General features: G+C 46.9%; 2 protein-coding genes across 5 annotated transcripts in view; one reads left to right on the forward strand and one right to left on the reverse strand.

Moving 5' to 3' along the window:
* Positions 1-22,940, reverse strand: part of NDUFV3 (NADH:ubiquinone oxidoreductase subunit V3) — a 379,957-nt gene that overhangs the window by 256,464 nt on the left and 100,553 nt on the right. The window lies entirely within an intron of this gene.
* The window catches only part of LOC126950660 (uncharacterized), a 70,925-nt gene continuing 55,790 nt past the window's right edge, over positions 7,806-22,940 (forward strand). For all 3 annotated transcript variants that reach the window (XM_050784521.1, XM_050784523.1, XM_050784522.1), the window contains exon 1: positions 7,806-8,093. In XM_050784521.1, the coding sequence (XP_050640478.1) occupies positions 7,964-8,093 (130 nt within the window). In that variant the 5' untranslated portion in view covers positions 7,806-7,963. The remainder of the gene's footprint in view (positions 8,094-22,940) is intronic.

Below are 22,940 nucleotides of genomic sequence, written 5' to 3' on the forward strand. Positions count from 1 at the left end.
AACAGCAGAAGTGAACTTGCTCACAGCGCTGGAGCCTGGCAGCAGAAGACCCAGGGCCCTTCTCCCAGCTTGCAGGTGGCCGCCTTCTCACTGTGTCCTCACACGGAAAAGAAAGGAGAGCTTCTCCCTTCTCTTCTCATGAGGGCCTCATCTTATCATGAGGGCTCTGCCCTCAGGGCACCATTTAACCTTGACCTCCTTACTCCAAACCCAGACACACTGGGGGCTAGGGTGTCAACGTATGAATCTGGGGAGAGAAGATGCAATTCAGTCCGTACCAGGGATGACGTGCTCTGTGCTCCGAAAGCTCCTGCCGTGGAAGGCACAGCTATGTCTTGGACCTGCCCCTGAGGCTGTGCTGGTCCGTGTCTTGCCTCTTTGTAGAATTGGGAGGGCTGATCCCTGGGCCGGGTGTTTGTGGGATATGTGGGAGCTTAGCCTGTTGGTGTTCAAACCAGGCTCCTCAATGTGGAGCAGACCCCCTTCCTCCACCCTGCGGTGGAGCCCACACCTGGGAAGAGCCTGTGCACGCTCATTGCTTCACAGATGCTGAGAATGTCACTAGGCACACAAACAACCTTGGCTGGTGTTACGTGACTAGCGTGTGTGTCTGTTTTACACAAAATTTCACCTTAGAAATTGGTGGATACGAAAAATAGCTATTTTACTAAATTGTTTTGGAAAAGAAATAGTGGCTTCTCCTGTGAAATAAGCTAAATTATTTCAAAAATTTCAGAAAAATCAGTGTTCTGAGTAAAGATGTCTGTAGGAACGTGCTACAGAGCCCCGAAAAAGCAGAGCCCAGGAGGAGAAAACTGTCTAGGGCTTGGAGTCCGCCGTTTAGAAAGTCCTTCGGCAGAGCAGGGACTCCTGACTCTGGATGCCTGTGAGTATCTGCCGGGGAGTGTTAAAAATGCTGATGCCTGGGCCCCAGCCTGGACCAAATGGATCAGAATCTCCGAGGGTGGGCCTGGGAATCTGCATTCTAAAGAACCCACAGGCTCTTCTCCTCTTGTATTGAACTTCCTGCTTCCTGCAAATTCAGGATACAGCTGGGGCCAAGAGTGTTGTGGCTGGGGCTGGGGTGGGGCTGCTGGTGCGGGGCGGGACATCCTGCAGTGTGGGTCCAGCCGCCACGTCAAGCCCCGGGGAAAGCCCCCATTCTCTTTGCCCCCTGATCAGGAAAATCCAGGATGCTGACAACCACAGGAAGGCATGGGGGTGCAGAAAGGAAGGTTATAAACCTGGGGAACGCTAACGACCAGTCCATCTCCACCGCATCTCAACTCACAGGCTCTCATGAGCTCCTCGTTACTATTAGTCATGTATCCAGCTGTCCCTAGATTAGCCTGTGCATTTCCACGTGCATTTCAGGGAGACAGTGACTGACAGCTTGTCCCAGGATGGCAATGCAGACGACAGAAGCCTGATCAAAATAGAATGGGCAGGATTTTTAAGACCCCACACACTTCAAAGCACAGCTTGTGCAGGAAAAAAAAAAAAAAAAAGCCAAGTGGTCTTGGATGGTTGAGTGAGTCGAGCTGTAGAAGGTGACTTGGCACTGCTGGGGGTGCTTCATCCCCCTGAACCTCTTTCTCTGGCTGTCTCCTGACTCTTCTGGTACAGCAGGGTGGTAGACCCAGAAAATCTGAGACAGGTCTCAGTTAATTTAGAAACTTTATTTTGCCAAGGTTGAGAACGCACACCCGTGACACAGCCTCAGGAAGTCCTGACATGTGCCCAGGGTGGTCGGGGTGCAGCTTGGTTTCATACATTTTAGGGAAGCATGAGACATCGATCAAGTACATTTAAGAAATACATTGGTTTGGTTCAGAAAGGTGGGGCAATCAGAGTAGGAGGCTTGCAGGCTGTAGGTGAATTTAAACATTTTCTGGTTGACAATTGGTTGAGTTTGTCTGAAGATCTGGGATCAATAGAAAGGGAATGTTTGGGCTGCGATAAGACACTGTGAAGACCAAAGCTTGATGATGCAGATGAAACTTTTAGCTGTCAGACTTCAGGGAGAACAGGCTGTCAAATGTTTCTTAAAGTCTGTGTTGACGTTAACGCTGGAGAGGTCAACATAATCAGGCGTGTCCGACCCCCACGTCCTTCATGGCCTGAACCGGGCTTTCAGGTTAAATTTTAAGACTGCCCTGGCTGAGGAGGAAGTCCGTTTAGATGGTTGGGTGGGGGTGGGGGGACTTAGGATTTTATTTTTAGTTTACAGGATCTAGATGTGTTTTTCCCCTACTGGACTGCAAACTCCTTGAGGACTGGCAGTATATCTTATTTCCCTCTGTAATCGCCGCAGCACCCAGCATGATGCCGGACATATCATAGGAATTCATTTGTTTTAAAGGAATGGGTGAATAAAGGTGGCAGTGACAGGGTGGTAGATGGGCTCAGCCTTCTAACGAGAGGCACGTGGCACCAGGCGCTGACGGATTCCTCCTGCCCTGAGTGATGACCAGGAAGACAGGGGAGGCCAGCTGGCATCTCCGATATGGCAGTGACCCATCCTGCACCAAGTTCAGCCACTGGCAGGCCGGTACAGGAGCGGAGGGAAGTGATGCCTTCAAGTTCAACAGCAGTGGGTATATGACAGTGGCTAAATCTTGAACCCGAGAGCTCTATGCAATGCCCTTGTGAAGAATAACAGCAAATAGGTTGATGCTGAACCATCTGTTCACTCATTCATTCAGCAGTATGATTTTGAATGTTGATATGTGTTGGGCACTGAGCTGGGGCCTCGAGATCCAGGTTGAGTAACCACAGCTCGTCCTCATAGAGGCCTAGCACGGAGACAGACACGGAGCAAAGAATCCCAGGGAGGCACTAGATTGCATGAGGGCACTGGGGCTTAAGGAAGAAGCACAGACCCTGCCTGGGGAAGAAGAGCAGCCCACATTGGTGGACATCACTAATTCAGAGGAATGAGGGCAAGCACCGGGGTGTTCTTTCTACTCTTTGGTGTTCTGACCACTTGTCATTCTGGCTAAATGGTGTTGATGTTAAAGGAAAGTAGAGAAGGATTGAAGTGGAAACTGTCTATACTTTTAGAGCATCTATGCAGTCAGAATGGAATGACCAAACAAGAGTGTTGGACTCGCAGTTTATTTTACTTTTTATTTTTCTTAAGATGGAGTCTTGCTCTGTTGCCCAGGCTGGAGTGCAGTGGTGCGATCTTGGCTCACTGCAACGTCTGCCTCCTGGGTTCAAGTGATTCTTCTGCCTCAGCCTCCTGAGTAGCTAAGACTACAGGCGCCCGCCACCACGACAGGCTACGTTTTGGATATTTAGTAGAGATGGGGTTTTGTCATATTGGCCAGGCTGGTCTTGAACTCTTGACCTCAGGTGATCCACCTGTCTCGGCCTCCCAAAGTGCTGGGATTACAGGTGTGAGCCACCGCACCTGGCCTTGGACTCACAGTTTATAAGGTAGAATAAAACATCTATCTTCTGCAAAGCTATTCAGAAGGCTGCTAAATCGCTCATGTTGGGTAACAAGAACAAGTGTGTTTTTCCTGATTCCTGACATTCAACTATAGCATGAGCTGCTTGAGGATGGAGATCAGGTGTTTCAAGACTTATCTGGCATCTTTACTATCTAACCCATTTCTTGTTTACAATAAGTTCCCAATAGATTGCTAACAATGGACAGATGAGCTTAACGCCCACGCTTGCCCTACGCTGTGACAGGTGTGGCTGTCTTTGTAAATGTCTTTGTGTTTTAATAGTAGATGTTTTCTTATTTTTAGCTTTTAATTGCATTTCTTTCATATACTAATACAAAAAAAGGTATAAATTTCTGGACGTGCTCTAACTCGTCCATATGGAAAATGGGATGCCTTGGACAGATGTTTAGATTTATTCCTGAAATCTGTGACTTCTGCCAGCTTTCTGTTGCCAGAGCCAGTCCCTTATAATTTTTTTGAAGCAGGATTGAATATCACGTTTTTCACTCGCATCACGCACAACATAAAAGTACTGAGGGGAAAAAAGATGATTTAACTCAAAGGGCTTACCTGTGCCTGCTGGCGCCATTTTCAACCTTTTCAAGTTTTGTCAAGTCAAGTTGACAATAGTTCCTGTGAGCCATGCCCTGATCCACCTTCACCTTTAGACCGTTTCGGACGAAGATGGTAGCTCTCCAGAGTTTCTGTGTTGAATGAATCATTCATGTTAGGAATTTCCACTGCAGGCCACCCCACAGTGACAACAGGTCCAATCTGAGCATTGTCCTGGGAGAACACGAGACAATGTGGCCTGCCAGCAGTGGGGACAAGAAGAGGGCTTATTCCTCCCAGGGAGTATGAGTAGATTTTTCCTATTTCAGAAATCTCAGTAAGTACACACACCAGTTTGAGATTTTTGCCTGTATACGCGCTCAAGAATTCTCCGTGAGGTCCTGTCTGGGTATAAGGCCCCATTGTTTTAAAGACAGCAACTTACAGTAACTTACGTTTGTTTTGCCTGGACCCACCAAGACAAGAATTGAATTAACCTAAAGAGAGTGTTGCCATGAGTGGTGTGAAGTTTCAATTGCTCCCTGAGAGAGGGATTTGGAAGCCCCTGAAGATCTTTTCAAATAGACTCACTGTGTGAAACCCACTTTCCATGCCACTTAAGCCCTTATGTCTTCTTTGTGAAAGTTTTTCAAGAGGTAATGGCTCATGGAGAAAACGCAAGCCTTCGGAAGATGCTGGGGGAGTAATGGGCTGCGAGGGAGTCGTTGGCACTGAGATGTCCTGTGAAACAAGCAGTGATTTGTATGTGGGAAGTAGTTCAGGACACGGTCTGTTTCCCTCATTTCTGGCAGGCGATGGTGGGTTACCTCTTTCAGATGCAAAAATAATCATTGAAAGAAGGCCCTTATGAGACAACAATCTCTCTTGACTGTGTCCCTTGGGGAGTGGGAGAAATCGACCATGGCCTTATGATGGGTCTGAAACCTAGAAATAAAAGCGGAGCTAATTGTTTCAGCCTGTCAGTAAGACTGGACCTACAAAGAATGTGCACCAGCCAGGGTACCAGCTCATGTACAGGTCACACGCTAGGTCAGGGGTACCTGCTGGGAGTACAGTCAGGGATACCTGCCTGGTATATGGTCAGGGGTACGTGCCAGGTGTACAGTCACGGCTGAGAAAGACGAACTCCTAAGTCGGCCAACTGACTGAACAGACCTCCTCTTGGCCCAAAGGAACTCCAGGGAAACCGATTTCCTGGCCCTGATGGGATGGGAGGTCGGACATACCTCGTTATGTCCCCTTCCTCGTTAACTTCCCTTGCTTTCTTTCCTCAGGGCTAAACAGAAAGCAGCCTTTTCAACAGACTCCGCCCTGATATCCACCCACCACTGGACTCCGCCCCTCTCTTTCGTGCTTTCAACAAGCAACCAACCAGCATTCCTGCCTGACGAGAGGCTGTGGAGTGGATCTAGACAGTCTACAGAGGATGCCCAGTGAGGTTTCATGCCCTCGGCTTCACCTTTTGATGTCAGAGGGCCAAACACTCCACCCTTGGATGGGGCTAATGCTGCCATTTTTTTGTTTTCCTTTTCTTTTTATTTGAGACAGAGTCTCGCTCTGTTGCCAGGCTGAAGTGCAGTTGTGTGATCTTGGCTCACTGCAACCTCCGTCTCCCGGGTTCAAGTGATTCTCCTCCCTCAGCCTCCCGAGTAGCTAGGACTACAGGCGCCCGCCACCACTCCCGGCTAATTTTTGTATTTTTAGTAGAGATGGGGTTTCACTGTATTAGCCAGGATGGTCTCGATCTCCTGAGCTCGTGATCTGCCCGCCTCAGCCTCCCAAAGTGCTGGGATTACAGGCGTGAGCCACCGCGCCTGGCCTGATTTTCTTTCTTGCTGTTGCCGAGGCTGGAGTGTAATGGTGCAATCTTGGCTCACTGCAACCTCCGCCTCCCAGGTTCAAGTGATTCTCCTGCCTCAGCCTCCCAGGTAGCTGGGATTACAGACGCCCACCATCACGCCCAGCTAATTTTTGTATTTTTAGTAGAGACAGGGTTTTGCCATGTTGGCCAGGCTGGTCTCGAACTCCTGACCTCAGGTGATCTGCCTGCCTCAACCTCCCAAAGTGCTGGGATTACAGGTGTGAGCCACCATGCCCAGCTTAATGCTGTCATTTTATTTTAACATGTGCCCCAAGGAGAGGCCCGAAGCTCAGTTGCACATGCATGTGTTTCTCCTTGTATAAATAAATATTCATGGCTCTCCTAGAGCTAATTGAATATGTATATTCAGCCATGCCACCAGCATAAATTCCTCTTCCCTTTGCTCCTCCCTTGAGGTGCCTGTTTGTGGCTTCTGGCTGGAGGCTACGCTTCCCAGCCTGTCAGAATGGCCACCATGCAGGCTGCAACTCTATGAGAAATAAAACTTTCCTTCCCACATTCATGAACCTCATCATTTGTCAGTTAACAGAGGTACCTGCCTGGAGTACAGTCAGGGATCCCATCCCAGCTTACAGTCAGGGGGTACCTGTCTGGTGTATGGTTAGGGTTTCCATCCCAGGGTAGAGTCAGGGGGTCCCAGCCTCCTGTGTAGTCATGGGGACTGGCCTGGGGTATAGTGAGGGCCACCATCCCTACTTACAGCCAGAGGCACCTGCCTAGTGTACAGTTGGGGGGCACCATCCCTACCTACAGTCAGCGGTATCTGCCCAGTGTACTGTTGGGGGTGCCAGTCCTGTGCACCAGTCAGCAGCACCTGTCAGGCGAGCAGTCAGGGAATCCTCCCTGGTGAGGGGCGTGGGCCTGGATTCCTGTTTTGGAATGACAGAAACCAGCCTCCCTTGAATAACCAACAGTCATGGGATTGAGGAAAAGCCAGAGAGCCAGCTGAGGAAAGGGCAGGGACCTGGGCAGCCCCAGCAGTTGAGAGCATGGTCAGATCGCCCACAGCCATCTGCGACAACACTGTTGCCTGCAGACACCGTCATGGTACAGCCACTTCTGAAGACAGCCCCGGCCCCTCTCCCATTCCTGCAGTGCAGTCACAGATGCCCCTCACCCTTGCTTTGCTTTGCTCCCAGCAATGTATACATCACAGAACTCACTGCAACACACTTCAGGTTAATTCAATTCTTTCCATGGTGGGTCCAGGCAAAACAGACATTTTAAGTTATTATAAGTTGCTGTCTTTAAAGCAATGGGGCCTTATAGCCAGACAGGACCTCACAGAGAATTCATGAGAGGGTATACAGGCAAACATCTCAAACAGGTGTATGTACTTACTGAGGTTTCAGTAAGTTGTCTGGCCGAGAGCCACAAATCCACAGCTGAGCGTCCAGGAAGAAGGGAAGAACTTCGTCTTACCCTGCTCTGTGGCAAAACTTGGGGGCCTTGCTCCCCAACTTAACGAGATTCCCCACCACAGGAAAGTGTTGGGGTACTGCCTGGTCACCTGCATTTTAATAAAGATCGCAGAATATCTGATGAAGAACCACCAGATTAGTGAGACATTATTAAATTCTGCATTGGTTTATTTCTTTGGAAGCTTGCTTCCTTCCTTTTCTCTTCCACTCTATTATTGGTAATATTGTTTACATAATAAATATTATGTTATATATATAATATACATAATATATACATAATATATATTATGGGATAAAAACACTATGTCTGAAATATCAGTGGTAAGTACTTAACGAATGTTCAAAGAATGAATGAATCTGGGCAGTGAACAACCAGTTAATTATTTTAGATACTAAATATAGACCCTGAGATCAGCACCATCAAAGGTCCTTCCACCACCGTGTGGCGCTCTACTCCAGCACTGGTTTAATTCTCTAAGGGTGGACGGGGGCAGTCGCCATTGGCTTCAAGCCCTTTGCTGTTGCTAATGAACCTGTTTGTTTGTTTGTTTGTTTGTTTTGTTTTTGTTTTTTTTTGAGCAGTGGTTTCCACAGCCCCGGGAGTAACTATTTTGTGGTGTAAGCCAACCATGGCTGCCCAGTCCCCCTGTCCCTGTGAGCAAGCCAGAAGTCTGCAGGTCACCCAATTCCGACCAAGGAGACGTGTGGAGAAGGCACCTGGAGCATTTCTGGAAAATATTTTCTTCCCTGATAAGAAAAGTAAGTCTTGTGAAAACGTCCTTTTGCATCTTCATTCTTCCTGCTGTGGATTCTGTTGCGGGAGAACTGGATTTTGGATGTGTGGTGTGTGTTGTTTGTTTGTTTTTTGTTTTTGGCGGAGTCTCGCTCTGTCATCAGGCTGGAGTGCAGTGGCGCGATCTCAGCTCACTGTAACCTCTGCCTCCTGGGTTCAAGCGATTCTTCTGCCTCAGCCTCCCAAGTAGCTGGGATTACAGGCACCTGCCACCACGCCCAGCTGATTTTTGTATTTTTAGTAGAGACGGGGTTTCACTGTGTTAGCCAGGATGTTCTCAATCTCCTGACCTTGTGATCCGTCCACCTCGGCTCCCGAAGTGCTGGGATTACAGGCATGAGCCACCACGCCCAGCCAGATGTGTAGAATCTTTTGGAAACTGTGTGGGGGCCACATTCTGACACGCTGGGGTGGCAGAGCAGGAGTGCAGAGGGAGCGGAGCTCTGTAATCTGTCAGTCCCAGGAATGCTTGCAGGGAGGTGGGGAGGCGGGGTGGTTCGTGCTGGTTTTAACATCAGTGTTGGGTGCTTTGCTGGAAGCTTCTCAGGTCATCGACTTTTAAGGCCTCCCTATGCTAGGGCTCAACATCTGGGCTTTCTCTGCACGTGGAATGATTCTGAGACCATGTGAGACTTCACTAGCCACAGCTGTTTTAAAAATATTTGCACCTTAGAGGAAGCAGTAAAAAGATGTGGCAAGATCGACATAAATCCATCCCTATTTCAGGAAAAATGGCTCAGTGCGTGCCCACTGCCGCTGTGTCTCAGGCTGCCTTCTCTAGAGGTGGGAATTCCCCAGCAAGGAGCTCCCTATGGGCGCGCTCAACAGAGGCACAGCGGGGGGCAGGATAGGCAGGGCAGGACAGGCAAGGGGGACGCAGTCTCAGCTGAGGCTCGCCCTCACCCTGGCCCACAGGCAAGCCCCGGAGTGCGGGATGCAGGAGCTGGTCCCCCACCTCGGCTCGGGACTGTCGTCAGTCACTGACTGGGGACATCACCCCGGGGCGGGTGACTCCCTCTCCACGGAGAGTAACCCCTTTGGAGAAGACCGAAGCTTAGCGGGTGCCTTGAGATGTGCACACCGACCTGTGGAAGGGCTGGGGGCGGCGACAGCACCCACCACACTCCACCCCCCAACCCTGCTGGGATCTCACAACAAGGTCCTCTGGCTCACTGATGGTACCGTCAGATTTTTGTGGGTCACAATTTCTGGGAACACTGAAAAGAGCAGAGTTGGAGCGACAGCTATGGCTCTGGGTGGCGGCACCTCCTGGGCCCAGCATGGCTCCCATCACGCTTTCCTCTCCCATGTGCTGCAGGGCCTTGGCCGGCATCTCCACAGGTATGGGCGGCTCGCTGTGGTGCAGCCCAGATGTGTTCTGGGACCGCTGTGCCCTCACTGGGCTGAGCTTGTGCACTTGTTTGTTTACAACCAGAGCTGGCTGTGGGAGAGGCGAGGTGCCCAGGGGTCACAGGGCAGCAGCAGCCCCCACGTCCGTGTGACCGGGAGCCCATCCCTGCCAGGGAGCCCGTGCGCCCGTATGAGGAGTTCAAAGTGCTGCTGCCACTGGCCTCTGTCTCTGGGATCCCATCATCCTATTGTTCCTATGGCTGCTTGGGAGCCCAGGACTGCAAGAGCACCCCCTCCAGCCCCATCCCACAGAGGACCCTGCCAGTCTCAGGTAGAGCCCTTCATGGGTGCATGTCGAGGACATCTGGAAAAAAAAAACATCACCAGTAACTATGATAAAGACTTCGGAACAGGTGCATTTTGTGCACACAGAGGCTCATTCAAATCAATGAAAGAGTTCTACAAGGGTGAGGCAGATTCCATGGAGCTGCCAGCGAGCCAGCGAGCCTGGACCTCACTGGAAGTCCCACACATGCAAATGAAAAGAACGATGCGATACCGTTTTTCTCTATCAGGAGCAAAGATTGAAAAGAACTTTGGGTCTCCACAGGTTGCCTGAGGCTCCGGTAGGTCTGCAGACGGTGCCTCTGCACCGCATTTCTATTTCGTGGAGGGCGTTTTCTCGTTTCTTCTTGGTTGTTCTGTTTCTTAATTGCACCCGTTAGTGAGCTTTGCTGCTTTCCGTTCACAAATCACTCCTCACTCCTTCTCTGCACGCAGGACGTAGGGTGGCCAATATTGCCACTCCAGACATGATACCTACAGAACAACTTCGAAATAGAAAAATGCAGACGCTCCCCTGATCGGAGCAGTAAATATTGGTGGAACCAGAAAAATTGACCAATGCAAAGCTGGGCTTGGCTAGGGGTCATGTCTGTGTGTGTGTGCTTGTCTGTGTAGTGTGTGTACTTGTGTGTGTCTGTGTGTATGTATGTGTGCAACTGTTTGTATGTATGTATATGTGGTGTGTATGTGTCTGTGTGTGTATATGTGTGTGTGGTGTGTGTGGTGTCTGTGTATATGAGTGTGTGGTGTGTATGTGTGCATAAGTATGTGTGTGTGGTATGTGTGTGGCGTGATGTGTGTGTGGTGTATGTGTGCTTGCATGGTGTATGTCTGCATGTGTGCATCTATGATACGTTTGTGTGTGTGATGTATATGTGTTTCTGTGTGGTGTGTGGGTGGTGCATGGTGTGTGTGTCTGCCTGTGTGCATCTGTGGTAAGTTTATGTGTGTATGGTGTATGTGTTTGTGTGGGAGGTGTGTGTGTGTCTGAATGTGTGCATTCGTGGTACGTTTGTGTGTGTGGTGTGTGTGGTGTGTGTGGTGTGTGGTGTGTGGTGTGTCGTGTGTGTGGTGTGTGTGTGTGTGTGTGTGTGTGGTGTGTGGTGTGTGTGGTGTGTGGTGTGTGGTGTGTGTGGTGTGTGGTGTGTGTGTGGTGTGTGGTGTGTGTGTGTGTGATGTGTGTGGTGTGTGTGTGGTGTGCGGTGTGTGATGTGTGTGTGGTGTGTGTGTGGCGTGTGTGTGTAGTGTGTGGTGTGTGTGTGGTGTGTGTGGTGTGTGTGGGGTGGGGTGTGTGGTGTGTGATGTGTGTGTGGTCTGTGGTGTGTGTGGTGTGGTGTGTGGTGTGTGTGTGGTGTATGGTGTGTGTGGTGTGTGATGTGTGTGTGGTGTGTGTGGTGTGTCATGTGTGTGGTGTGTGGTGTGTGTGTGTGCGGTGTGTGTGTGGTGTGTGTGGTGTGTGTGTGGTGTGTGGTGTGTGTGTAGTGTGGTGTGTGTGTGTGTGTGTGTGTGGTGTGTGTGGTGTGTGGTGTGTGTGTGTGGTGTGTGTGTAGTGTGTGTGTGGTGTGTGGTGTGTGGTGTGTGTATAGTGTATGTGTGGTGTGTGATGTGTGTGTGGTGTGTGGTGTGTGTGGGGTGTGTGTGTGGTGTGTGTGTGTACTGCGTGTGATCACGTGCAGCCCCGAGCCCGCAGGCCATGTGACCATCTGGTGGGGCAGGAATGGGCTGCAGGTTGCCTTGCCTGGCTCTGCTCCCAGCGTCCGTGTTCTGAGCTACTCATTAATCAGCTTCCTCATCTGAAATTGTGAAATCCCCTGAAGCTCAGGTCCTGTGACCACAGGTACGGGCCAGCATTGGGACAGGCTTTGCCTGTAAGAGGGCTGGTCTGGGGGGACATCTGAACCCAACTCAGGAACACCTCACAGGTCCGCCAGCAGGGCTAGACCCTGGGGGAGATCCAGGGCAACAGGGTCCGCCTGGGAGGCTCAGCTCCGGCACTGCCCGGGGCGTCTCTGCCCACACAGGACCATTCCTCTTGCCTGGACTCCTCTTGGGGTTTGCCAAGGTCTGTTCAGAAACTGAGATATCAGGGAGTTGATTCTGTCCAGACCAGCAGTGGGCCGTAAAAGTGTTATTTTGTACCAGAAAAGTCCTTTCTGGGAAAAAAAATGTATTCCAAAGTTTGGGTGTGTGAAAATAGCCCCGTGGTGAGTGTGGTTTTCCACTAAAGATGCTTTCATCAGACAAACTCTCTGTCAACCACGCGAGGGGGGTTATGGAGACACGCAGATAATACCCTGGGCCAGCGTGGCCTGCTGTACTGGGAACCAGGGCCCTGGATGAGCAGCTGGGACCGAAAGCCTCATTTCCTTCCTTTGTAAAATAGAAAACCCTCCATTGACTGTCCTAGGTGGTTGCCAGGATCCAGCCTGGCTAACGATAAGGACCTGTGCGGCTCTGCGGTGTGTTAAGAATCCTTTACCTTCTTATACAGTAGCCTCCCCTTTGTGGTTGCAACAACCTAGGAAGGTTTTCTGTTTTATAGAAAAATTGAGTGCAATGAAATAATCTGTTAAAGTCAAATGTAGGCGGCCGAACCCTGCACCCTGCCAGGAATGAAAACTTGAATGTAATTTATTTTTAAACTGATGATTTAAAGAAAAGAAAAAAAGCAGCAACATTGTAGCCTATAAAATATTTGATTTATCTGAGGCAAAAAAATCTTAAAAATATGACTCCAGAGACTCCCAGGGTTAGGATGCCTAGTTCATAAATTCTCATAAATCCAGTGAGTCCCAGGAGCCTTAGGGCAGCCCCTACACACCCCTATCCCATGTCCCCTGTCACTTGCGGCTCCTTAATACCTCACGGACACCCCCAGAACCACTGGAAGGAAATCCCTGGCTCTGGCTCTGAGAGGATCCTGGGATTTGGAGGGAGAAGGGCTGGAAAAGCAGGACCCCGCTGAGAGAGGCAGCAGTGGAGGTGCCCGCTCCTCAGTGACCTTCTCTCCAACTGTCTGTCACCTCCACATCAGTCCCCCAACTTTGCCTTCAGGCTTCCTCTCCGCTCTGTTTCCTTGCCTGAAACAATCAATTCACTTGTTACACCTGTTGTAAGAGGAGTCTCTGAAAACTTTTAAGACAAACTGGCAGGGGATTAGTATGAGTTTGCAGTTTCTTCCCTCCCTCAACTCTGAACGGAGGTGGCCGGCGATGAGAGAATTTGAGGTTTTATTATCGGAGGGAACAGTTGGATTTGGAAGCATGGGGCACTTTGAGCAGGGAGGACAGGGTGGATGGGGGCCCTTCAGTGGGTCCCAAGCACCGCAGGAAGGACCAGGACGCCTGGAGAGTTTGAATAAGGGAAGCAGTGTGCTCAGAATGCAGAGAGGTGGGTGATGTGGTTCGGCTGTGTGTCCCCACCCAAATCTCATGTTGAATTGTAATTCCGCAGTGTCGGAGGTGGGGCCTGGCAGGAGGTGACTGGATCATGGGGTGGTTTCTAATGGTTTAGTACCATCCCCCGGTGCTATCTCCCAAGACCTGGTTGTTTAGAAGTGCGTAGCACCACCCGTCCTCAACTTCATTCTCTTCCTCCTTCTCTGCCACGTGAAGAAGGTGCTTGCTTCCCCTTCACTCTTCTGCCGTAATTGTAAGTTTCCTGTGGCCGCCCTTCCCAGTCACGCTTCCTGTACAGCCTGCAGAACTATGAGTCAATTCAACCACTTTTCTTCATAAGTTACCCAGTCTCAGGTAGTTCTTTATAGCAGTGCAAGAACAGACTACTAGAGCGGGCACATGCCAACCCCAGGGAAGGCCTGTCTGACATTTTCTCCTGGGGTCCTTCGTGCTTGAGGCGCCCTAGCATGAGAGAGGGCACATTTCTTTCTCCTGTAGTTCTCCTTCCATCTGTACCTCCTGCTTCCATAACACAGAATTTGGGCCACTGCTGTAGCCTCTGTAGCTCATCCCCATGAGGGGCTCCTGTGGGTTGGCCTGTCACACATGGAAACGTGCGTTCTGAACTCTAGACACCCTATGGACACAGAATCTTTGGAATGCAACCTATTCAGACTTTTTGGTTAGTCTGTGCTCAAGCATCCAAACTTTTAAAAAAGTTTGACCAAATTGTTTTTTCCCACTTGTATTCAGTGTATAGAACAACACAGCCAGGCTGTCAAAGTGAGAAAATACGAAGCTATGATGTATTGGTGTCAGAAGAAGATGAGCTATTATTAAATTTCTACTGAGCATAACAGAATAAGGCTTCTCCTTTCAGTCATGGTGAACTAAGCAATATGGACCAACCCTCTCTTGACAGATAGCTAGAAACTTTTGAACAAAATACTTAAAAAAAATTTGAATAGTGATGGGCTAGTGAGATAGCAAAAATCTACTGGGCCAACATCAGGAAGAAGATAGAAATTCAGACAAATGAACCCAGTATTTGGGGCAATTATTCCTTTGGGAATGATTTTAGTCATGGAAGAGATGGTTAAGAGGTGGAGCCATACATTTTTGCCATTCCGTAGAAATAAAGGACAAAATTTAGAGTCTGAGACACTCCAATTTTGGAGGTGGGGGTCTTAGCAACCCTTCTTCTTTGCATTAGAACTTTATAGAATTACATCTAAGGAAAAAATATAAGCTGGAAATAGATAAATCATTTCAAGAACTTTTTCAGTTTTCAGATATCTTGATGGTCCAGAAAAATCTCAATTTCTAAAATTAGATTAAGAAGATTCCAGATTGTGAATATACCCAGTTGCTTGGTAGTTACCAAAAATTCTCAGAGAAAGAGTGTATCAGCAAATTATTTCTACAAAATATTTTTTTTTTCAAATGCAATGTCTAGCATACAATCTAAAATAAGCAAACACACAAAAGGAAAAGACAGTGTGGACAAGAACCCATAGAAACTAGAACAATAAAATTCAACCATCATGGGCTCCAGTTATTGAAATTAACCAGGTAAAGCTTTTATTTTTATTTTATTTTAATTTTTTTTGAGACAGAGTCTCATTTTGTTGCCCATGATGGAGTGCAGTGGGGTGATCTCGGCTCACTGCAACCTTCGACCCCAGGGTTCAAGTGATTCCCCTACTTCAGTCTCCCAAGTAGGTGGGATTACAGGTACATGCCACCATGCCCGGCTAATTTTCATATTTTTACTGGAGATGGGGTTTTGCCATGTTGGCCAGTCTAGTTTTGAACTCCTGACCTCAAGTGATCCACCTGCCTCGGCCTCCCAAAGTGCTGGGATTACAGGCATGAGCCACTGTGCCCAGCCAACCAGGTAAAGCTTTTAAATAGGCGAGACTGTTAAACTATTTTAGACACACATGACAGATTTGAAAAAGTTCATATACAAATTTAAGAACTGCAATATATAATTTTGAAATTAAGAACTCAATGGATGGGTTTAACAGAACATTAGGCCAGCTAATAAGAAAATTAGTGAACTTGAAAATGAATTAAAAGAAATTATCCAGGCCTGGCACAATGGCTCACACCTGTAATCCCAGAACTTTGGGAGGCTGAGGTGGGCAGATCACTTCAGGTCAGGAGTTCCAGACTAGCCTGGTCAACATGGTGAAATCCCATCTCTACCAAAAATATGTTTTAAAAAATTAGCCAGATGTGGTGGCTTGTACTGTAATCCCAGCTACTCAGAATGCTGAGGCAAAAGAATCCCTTGAACCTGAGAGGTGGAGGTTGCAGTGAGCCGAGATCGTGCCACTGCACTCCAGCCTGGGTGACTGCGAGACTCTGTCTTAAAAAAACAAAACAAAACAAAAACTATCCAGAATGAAGCATGGATGGGGACATAAAAATTGAACATTCAAAAGAGGTGTTAAAAAACGTAGAAGATACTGTAAGAAGTTTTAAAAAATATTTACTGGAGTTTGAAAAGGAGAGGTGGAAAAGAATACTCAGAAACAATACTTGAAAAAATACTGGTTAAGAAAAAAATTTTATACTGAAGAAAGGCATTTAAGACTCAATATTTCTCTCTAGGCATTGCTTTGCTGCATTCCACAATACCTAAAATGTAAGAATAAAAGTGACTTAAAATAAAATCATAGAAAAAACATAACATGGCAATACTCAGAAAAAGAAAGCTAATGTGCATATACTAATATCAGACAAAATTGACTTTAGACATGAAATTATTGGAGACAAATCTATTAGAGACAAAGAAGGATGCTTTATTCACCAGGAAGATATAACAATTCTAAATTCGTTATATTTTCATTCTATTATACATATACATACATATATAGGTATGTAGGAGGATTGCTTAAACCTGGGAGGTGGTGGCCACAGTAAGCCATGATTGTGCCACTGCATTGCAGCCTGGGCAACAGACCAAGACCTAGTTTCAAAAAAAGAAGTTAGAACAAAAACAAATACAAACAAAGTAGAAGGAAGGAAAAAAAGAACAGAAATAATAGAAAACAAATATACAATAGAAATATACTTACCAAAATTAATAATAAGAAATGAAATGTGAGTAGTTTTACACCATTAAAGACAGGATTAAACCATCTCAGATGAGGAAAAAGGCATGAATAAAATTCAATGTACACTTGTAATTTAAAAAAAAGGACTCTTAGTGAATTAGACTACAATGAAAGTTCTTTAATCTGACTAAATATATGCCCCAAAACCTACAGAAACCATCATAATTAAAAGTGAAATGTTCCTTTGAGGCAATGATGGCTGCTCTTCCTGCTTCTGAGTAAGATTGTACTGGAAGTCCTAGCCAGTGTTGACTTTTTCTGAGACGTCTACCAACCCGGGGGAATTCCTTTCTAAGAAATCCCCTTTGAATGACTGGCTCTGAAGAAGTTGGTCTTGCTCTCATACAAGTGCAGCTTTGTGGTTGGGTTGGGTGTGGTTACATGGCTGCTGTGGCCAATGAGCTGTGAGTGCAGGTAATGTGCATCAGAGGTCTCGGTCCCTGAGGCATGGTCTCTTCCAACCTTTAAGGTGGTGGCTGTTTCATTAGGCTGGATCCCAGAGTGAGAGAAAAGCCCCCAAAACTACTGCAGTACACATGGAGCATGAATGAGAAATAACATAAATCTTTCTTATTATACACCAGAGATTACGGCACTGAGACAGAGGGCTGTGGACGCCACAGCAGCTCCAGCCTGGATGCTAATCTGCCATGTTGGTTGATACGTGGCCCACCCAAATCTGTGGCCCACCCAAATCTGATCTCAAATAGTAATCCCCACGTGTTGAGGGAGGGACCTGGTGGGAGGTGATTGGATCATGGGGACAATTTCCCCCATGCTGTTCTCATGATAGTGAGTGAGTTTTCATAAGATCTGATAGTTTATAAGTAGCAGTTCCCCCTTCATTCTCTCTCTTTCCTGCTGCCATGTATGATGTGCCTTGCTTTCCCTTCACTTTCCACTATGATTGTAAGTTTCCTGAGGCCTCCGTAGCCATGTGGAACTGTGAGTCAACTAAACCTCCTTTGTCTGTAAATTACCCAGCATCGGGTAGTATCTTTATAGCAGTGTGAGAAAGGACTAATATATTGGTGTTGATGAAGAGTCAAACTCTAAAATATGTGAAGAGATTTATTCTGAACCAAATATGAGTTACCATGGCCTGTGACACAGCCCGAGAAGGTTCTGAGTACATGTGTTCAAGGTGGTCTGAGTGCAGCTTGGTTTCATACATTTTAGGGAGACATGAAACATTAATCAAATAAATGAAAGATGTACATTGGTTTGGTCTGCAAAGGTGGAACAATGGGAAGGTGGGGGCTTCCAGGTCATGGGTAGATTCAAAGATTTTCTGAATGGCAATCCGTTGAAAGAGTTAAGTTACTGTTGAAAGACTTAGGAATGTCTAGGTTAAGATAAGGGTTGTGGAAACCAGGGATTTATCATGTAGCCTCCAGGCAGCAGGCTTCAGAGACAGTAGATTGTAAATGTTTCCTATTAGACTTAAAAAGTTTGTTCTATAAACCAAAAATAAAATTTGAAGGCCCCTTCAACCATCTGAATGGACTTCCTCCTAGGCCATGGCATTCTAAATTTAACCTGAAAGACTGGTTTAGGCCATGACAGGAAGTGGGGGTCAGACATGCCTCATTGTATCCACCAGCATGAATATCAACACAGACCTTAAGTCTGATAAGAAACATTTAAGTCTATTCTCTCTGAAGCCTGCTACCTGGAGGCTTCATCTGCATGATAAAACTTTGGTTTTCACAACCCCTTATCATACCCAGACATTCCTTTCTATTGCTAACTCTTTCAACCAACTGCCAATCAGAAAATGTTTAATGTACCGATAACCACCCAACCCTTGAGCTTCAAGTTGTTCCACCTTTCCGGACTGAACCAACGTGTTTCTTTTTTTTTTTTTTTCTTTCTTTTTTATGAGATGGAGTTGCACTCTGTCACACAGGCTGGAGTACAGGGGCGGAATCTCGGCTCACTGCAACCCCCATCTCCCAGGTTCAAGTGATTCTCCTGCCTCAGCCTCCTGAGTAGCTGGGATTACAGGTGCCCGCCACTATGCCTGGCTAATTTTTTTTTTTTTTTTTTTTTTTTTTTTTTTTTTTTGCATTTTTAGTAGAGATGGGGTTTCAGCATGTAGGTCAGGCTGGTCTCAAACTCCTGACCTCAAGTGATCCCCCCACCTTGGCCTCCCAAAGTGCTGAGATTACAGGCGTGAGCCACCGTGCCTGGCCCCAACATATTTCTTAAACATATTTGATTGATGTCTCATGTCTCCCTAAAATGTATAAAACCAAGCTGCACCCTGACTCCCTTGGGCACGTGTTCCCAGGATTTCTCTAGGGCTGTGTCACAGACCATTGGTCACTCATATTTGGTTCAGACTAAATCTCTTCAAATATTTTACAGAGTTTGATTCCTTTTGTCACCAGTTGTATCAGTAATGCCAAAAGGGAGGAGGGGATAATGAGGTATGTCTGGCTCCCGCTTCCCATCACAGCCTGAACTAGCCTTTCAGGTTAACTTCGGAATGCCCTTGGCCAAGAGGAGGCATTCATTCAGATTGTTGGGGGGCTTAGAATTTTATTTTTGGTTTACATTGGCTTATGATTAACATTCTGGGAAGGCCTCTAAGATTTCCAGTTTATCTCCCATTCCCTGTGTAAGAGCAGCTACTCACTGTAAGTCCCGCCCTTAGGTCAAACAACCTTGACATTATCATACTTCAACCATCCGGCACATTCCTTCTGAACCACTCCTCCCTATGCTATATAAGCTCTGCGTCTGGGGCTGAGGGGTAGGGATCCACCATCTCATCTCGCTGCCACCTGAAACACAGATATGGCTTCTCTTTGTAAGTCCCTATGAAACATTTCTTTCTAAGAAACTCAATGTGTCAGCCTCTCAACTTCTTTGGACTTTGGGGCTGGTTGGCATAGACCTGCCCACTGTAAAACGTGGGCTGAGAGACCAAGAAATGTGCAAAGGGAATGAAGCATCTGTGGGAGAAATCCCAGTCAGCATGGGTCACCTTTTAGATGCATGTGTGTGAGTGCAGTGATGCCTCTAAAATGCTGGCATGCTTAAAGCAATCATTAGCTGAGAGCTGTTTAAGGAAGGGTGGTGAGCAGCTACTGCTGTGGACGGCTGCTTCTAGGGGGTGCCTCTTTGGTGATGGAGCTCAGCCAGCAGCAGAGGCAAAGTAAAAGGGCTTTGGTAGGAATTACAATTGGGAAAAGGTTTTTAAAAGAGCTTGGCAGTCAAAAGCTAACTTGGTTCAATCTGCCATGTGGGTTGTATATGTGTGCACTCCTATTGCTTACTGCTTTTTTTTTTTTTTTTTTTTTTTTTTGAGTCAGAGTCTTGCTCCGTCGCCCAGGCTGGAGTACAGTGGTGAGATCTCGGCTCACTGCACCTCCACCTCCCAAATTCAAGCAATTCTCCTGCCTCAGCCTCCGGGACTACAGGCACCCGCCACTGTGCCTGTCTAATTTTTGTATTTTTAATAGAGTCAGAGTTTCACCAGAGTTTACCAGGCTGGTCTTGAACCCCTGACCTCAGGTGATCCACCCACCTCAGCCTCCCAAAGTGCTGGGATTACCGGCTTGCACCACTGTGCCTGGCTTGCTTATTGCTTTAAGGCCTCTGCTCTCTGTAAAACTTCTCAGTTGACTGAACCCTGTTTCTCTGTTTGCTTCTGTCTGTCCCTCTTTCCTCTTGCAACCCCCAATGACACATGAGGGACCTAAACAAGGAAATTTCTGACAGCCTAGGATCCTTGGGGAACCAGGAAAAGGCACCAGTCTCCTCTCTTTGGGAGGAACCTGTTTTTCCTCGTGGCGTCCTAAGTTGTAAGCAGACAGGTTCCCCTCAGGTCTAGGACTGTGCTCTCTTGTACTGTGTTACTGGGCTCGTTGACTGTTCGTAGGGCACTAGAGACTGCTTGGCACTGTGAGAGGACTTGACCTCGATGTGTGTGATGGCTGGTGGTTGATGGCGGGTGAAAGCCACAGTGTTGGAGGTGGCTCAGGATAGTCGTGCCCTGGAAACCGTCATTGCTCTGGGGGCTACTTGGGTCTTTGCACGTCTGAAAAAGAAAGTCATGGTTTAGGTCCTAAAATCTGCATGCTTTCTTGGTTCTGGTCCTTAAAGGGCTCAATCCTAAAGCCAGTAATCTAATTAAGAAACAAGCTAAATTGAAAAGACCGCCAATCTAACGAATCAGCCTTCAAAACGCTCTGTAAAGGAAATGTACATCTTTAGGGGGAATCTCCATTTGTAAGGGCATCTCTGTCTCTGTACTGAAACCACTAGAAACTTTATCTACGGAGAAGACAATGGCTTGACGTGTACGTAACAGATCTTGCTTTTGCTTAGATTGAAGTTCTGTTCCTTTCCACCTGTTTCCCCAGAGTCCTGTCTTAGGAGATGCAGATTTAGAATTTTCTCCCTAACATTTGTTTAGGCCATGAAACAGGCAATTCGAGAGATTAACAGTCTAAAGTGAGGTAGAATATTTAAAAGATGGCAAAAGAAAAATCTTATTAAATGTGTAAGATCTGCTGCTGTGTCTGCTACGTCTACATATGTGTCATGCGTATGTGATACTTCACTACTGTAGAAAGTAAAAAGTTCCTCTTCAAAGTTTCCCTTCTTGTTAAAGAATAAATCATAAGCGTTAGAAATAATAGTTTCTTTTAAAGACTAACTTTCTTCAAGCCTCCTTGCTTTGTGCTAATAACTCTTTGTTAAGCCCTATCCTATGTAGCTGTTGGACATGCTCTCAGGCACGTTCCAGTTCACAGCCTATGCCCCTTCCTTATTTGGAAATGTTATTGCTTCTTTAAATCTTTTGTAAGCAACTTCCTCCTTTCCTTTGCTCTCCCTTGCCTTTACCTAGTTAAGAAAGTTTTAGGTTGTTAGCAAGTGAAGTGTCAGTTTAGGCTGTGAGGTTCAGCTCCAGCCAATGGATGCAGGACACAGCAGTAAGGATGACCAAAATCCGTAAGGGACAAATACATCTGCTTTTCCTTTCTTAGGTGTACTCTTGTGGCAAGACTGCTGGTGAGTGTACCCTTTCTGCAGAAAGTGAAAATTGCCTTGCTGAGAGAATTAAATTTATGTTCAAGTGCTATTTCTTATTTTATTTTATTTACTTTTTGAGATGGAGTCTCGCTCTTTTGCCCAGGCTGTAGTGTAGTAGCACAATCTCCGCTCACTGCAAGCTCCATCTCCTGGGCTCACGCCATTCTCCTGTCTCAGCCTCCTGAGTAGCTGGGACTACAGGCTCCCACCACCATGCCCGGTTAATTTTTTGTATTTTTAGTAGAGACGGGGTTTCACTGTGTTGGCCAGGATGGTCTCGATCTCCTGACCTCGTGATCCGCCCACCTCGGCCTCCCAAAGTGCTGGGATTACAGGCGTGAGCCACTGGCCCGGCCCTCAAGTGCTATTTCTTTATGGCACCAGGGAACAAGCATTTTGCAGTCCTAACACTACCAAAATATATGAAAGACAACATTTACATGCTTAAATCAAATATTTTATCAGAAAAATAGATGCTAGCTTGAATGCCTTTTAGCGCACACGATTTTGGTAATCTTTGGTAAATAAAACCAGTTTCAAAATTCTCTTCAGGAATTTAAGATCTTAAAGTCATGTTATATTAAATTAATCCTAGGGTTTTCAGCAGAAATTGGGATTACTTAGAGGGTGTTTGGTAAAGGTTATAAAAGTGTGATTTTTGCTGAAAGGAAAAGCAATTTTATCTAGAATATTTACAGATTGTTTCAAAATGAAAAGAAGAGAGTGCTGGGTTGGGCCTTGGGGCTGGACCAAGCTCAGATCTGGGTCTGTCTGAGCTCAGATCATCAGCCTCAAAGCTACCCACAAAGGGGAAAATTATGCCAGGAACAAAAGAAATTACCTTTGAGACCTGTAGTTACCAAGAAGATAGTCAATGTGGGGGAAGGGAAAAACCAAGCAACTGTTGAAACTAGAGGGGAGTGTGAAGGAATTGTTCCATTTTGTATGTCTGGATCATCAGCTCCCTGGAGAACCTTTATGAAAATGGATTGTGAGCGTGACTAATTTGGGAGCAGTGTCTCTGGTTTAAAATGCTGCAGAGGGGAAGAGCATGTTTGGGTTGACGCAGGACCCATACTCACCACTGAACAATTGCAGCTGGGTATATACAATCCAGACACACAGGAGGGTATTCCTGAGGGAGCAGCCAGCCTGGGGAACGAGGTAAAAGGCACTGGAAGGTCTGTTTACCCTGAGAAGGGGACAGTCTGATTCCACTATAAATGCCAAGTGCAGCACCTCAGATGAAGCAGCTGGCTTCTTCTCATGGGTCTTACAGATGCTGATAAAACCACAAGGTTAGTTAAGAGCAGGGAAAAGGCAAAAGGAACAGTCAGAATCCATCAAAGGGAAGTGGAAATTTTAAAATGGTTATTTAAAAATAAGGTAAATAGGCCAGGCGCAGTGGTGGCTCACGCCTGTAATTCTAGCACTTTGGGAGGCTGAGGCGGGTGGATCACCTGAGGTCAGGAGTTGGAGACTAGCCTGGCCAACAAGGTGAAACCCCGTCTCTACTAAAAAAAAAAAAAAAAAATTAGCCAGGCATGGT

Source organism: Macaca thibetana, chromosome 3, assembly GCF_024542745.1.
Source record: "Macaca thibetana thibetana isolate TM-01 chromosome 3, ASM2454274v1, whole genome shotgun sequence".
Classification (NCBI taxonomy): Eukaryota; Metazoa; Chordata; class Mammalia; order Primates; family Cercopithecidae; genus Macaca; species Macaca thibetana.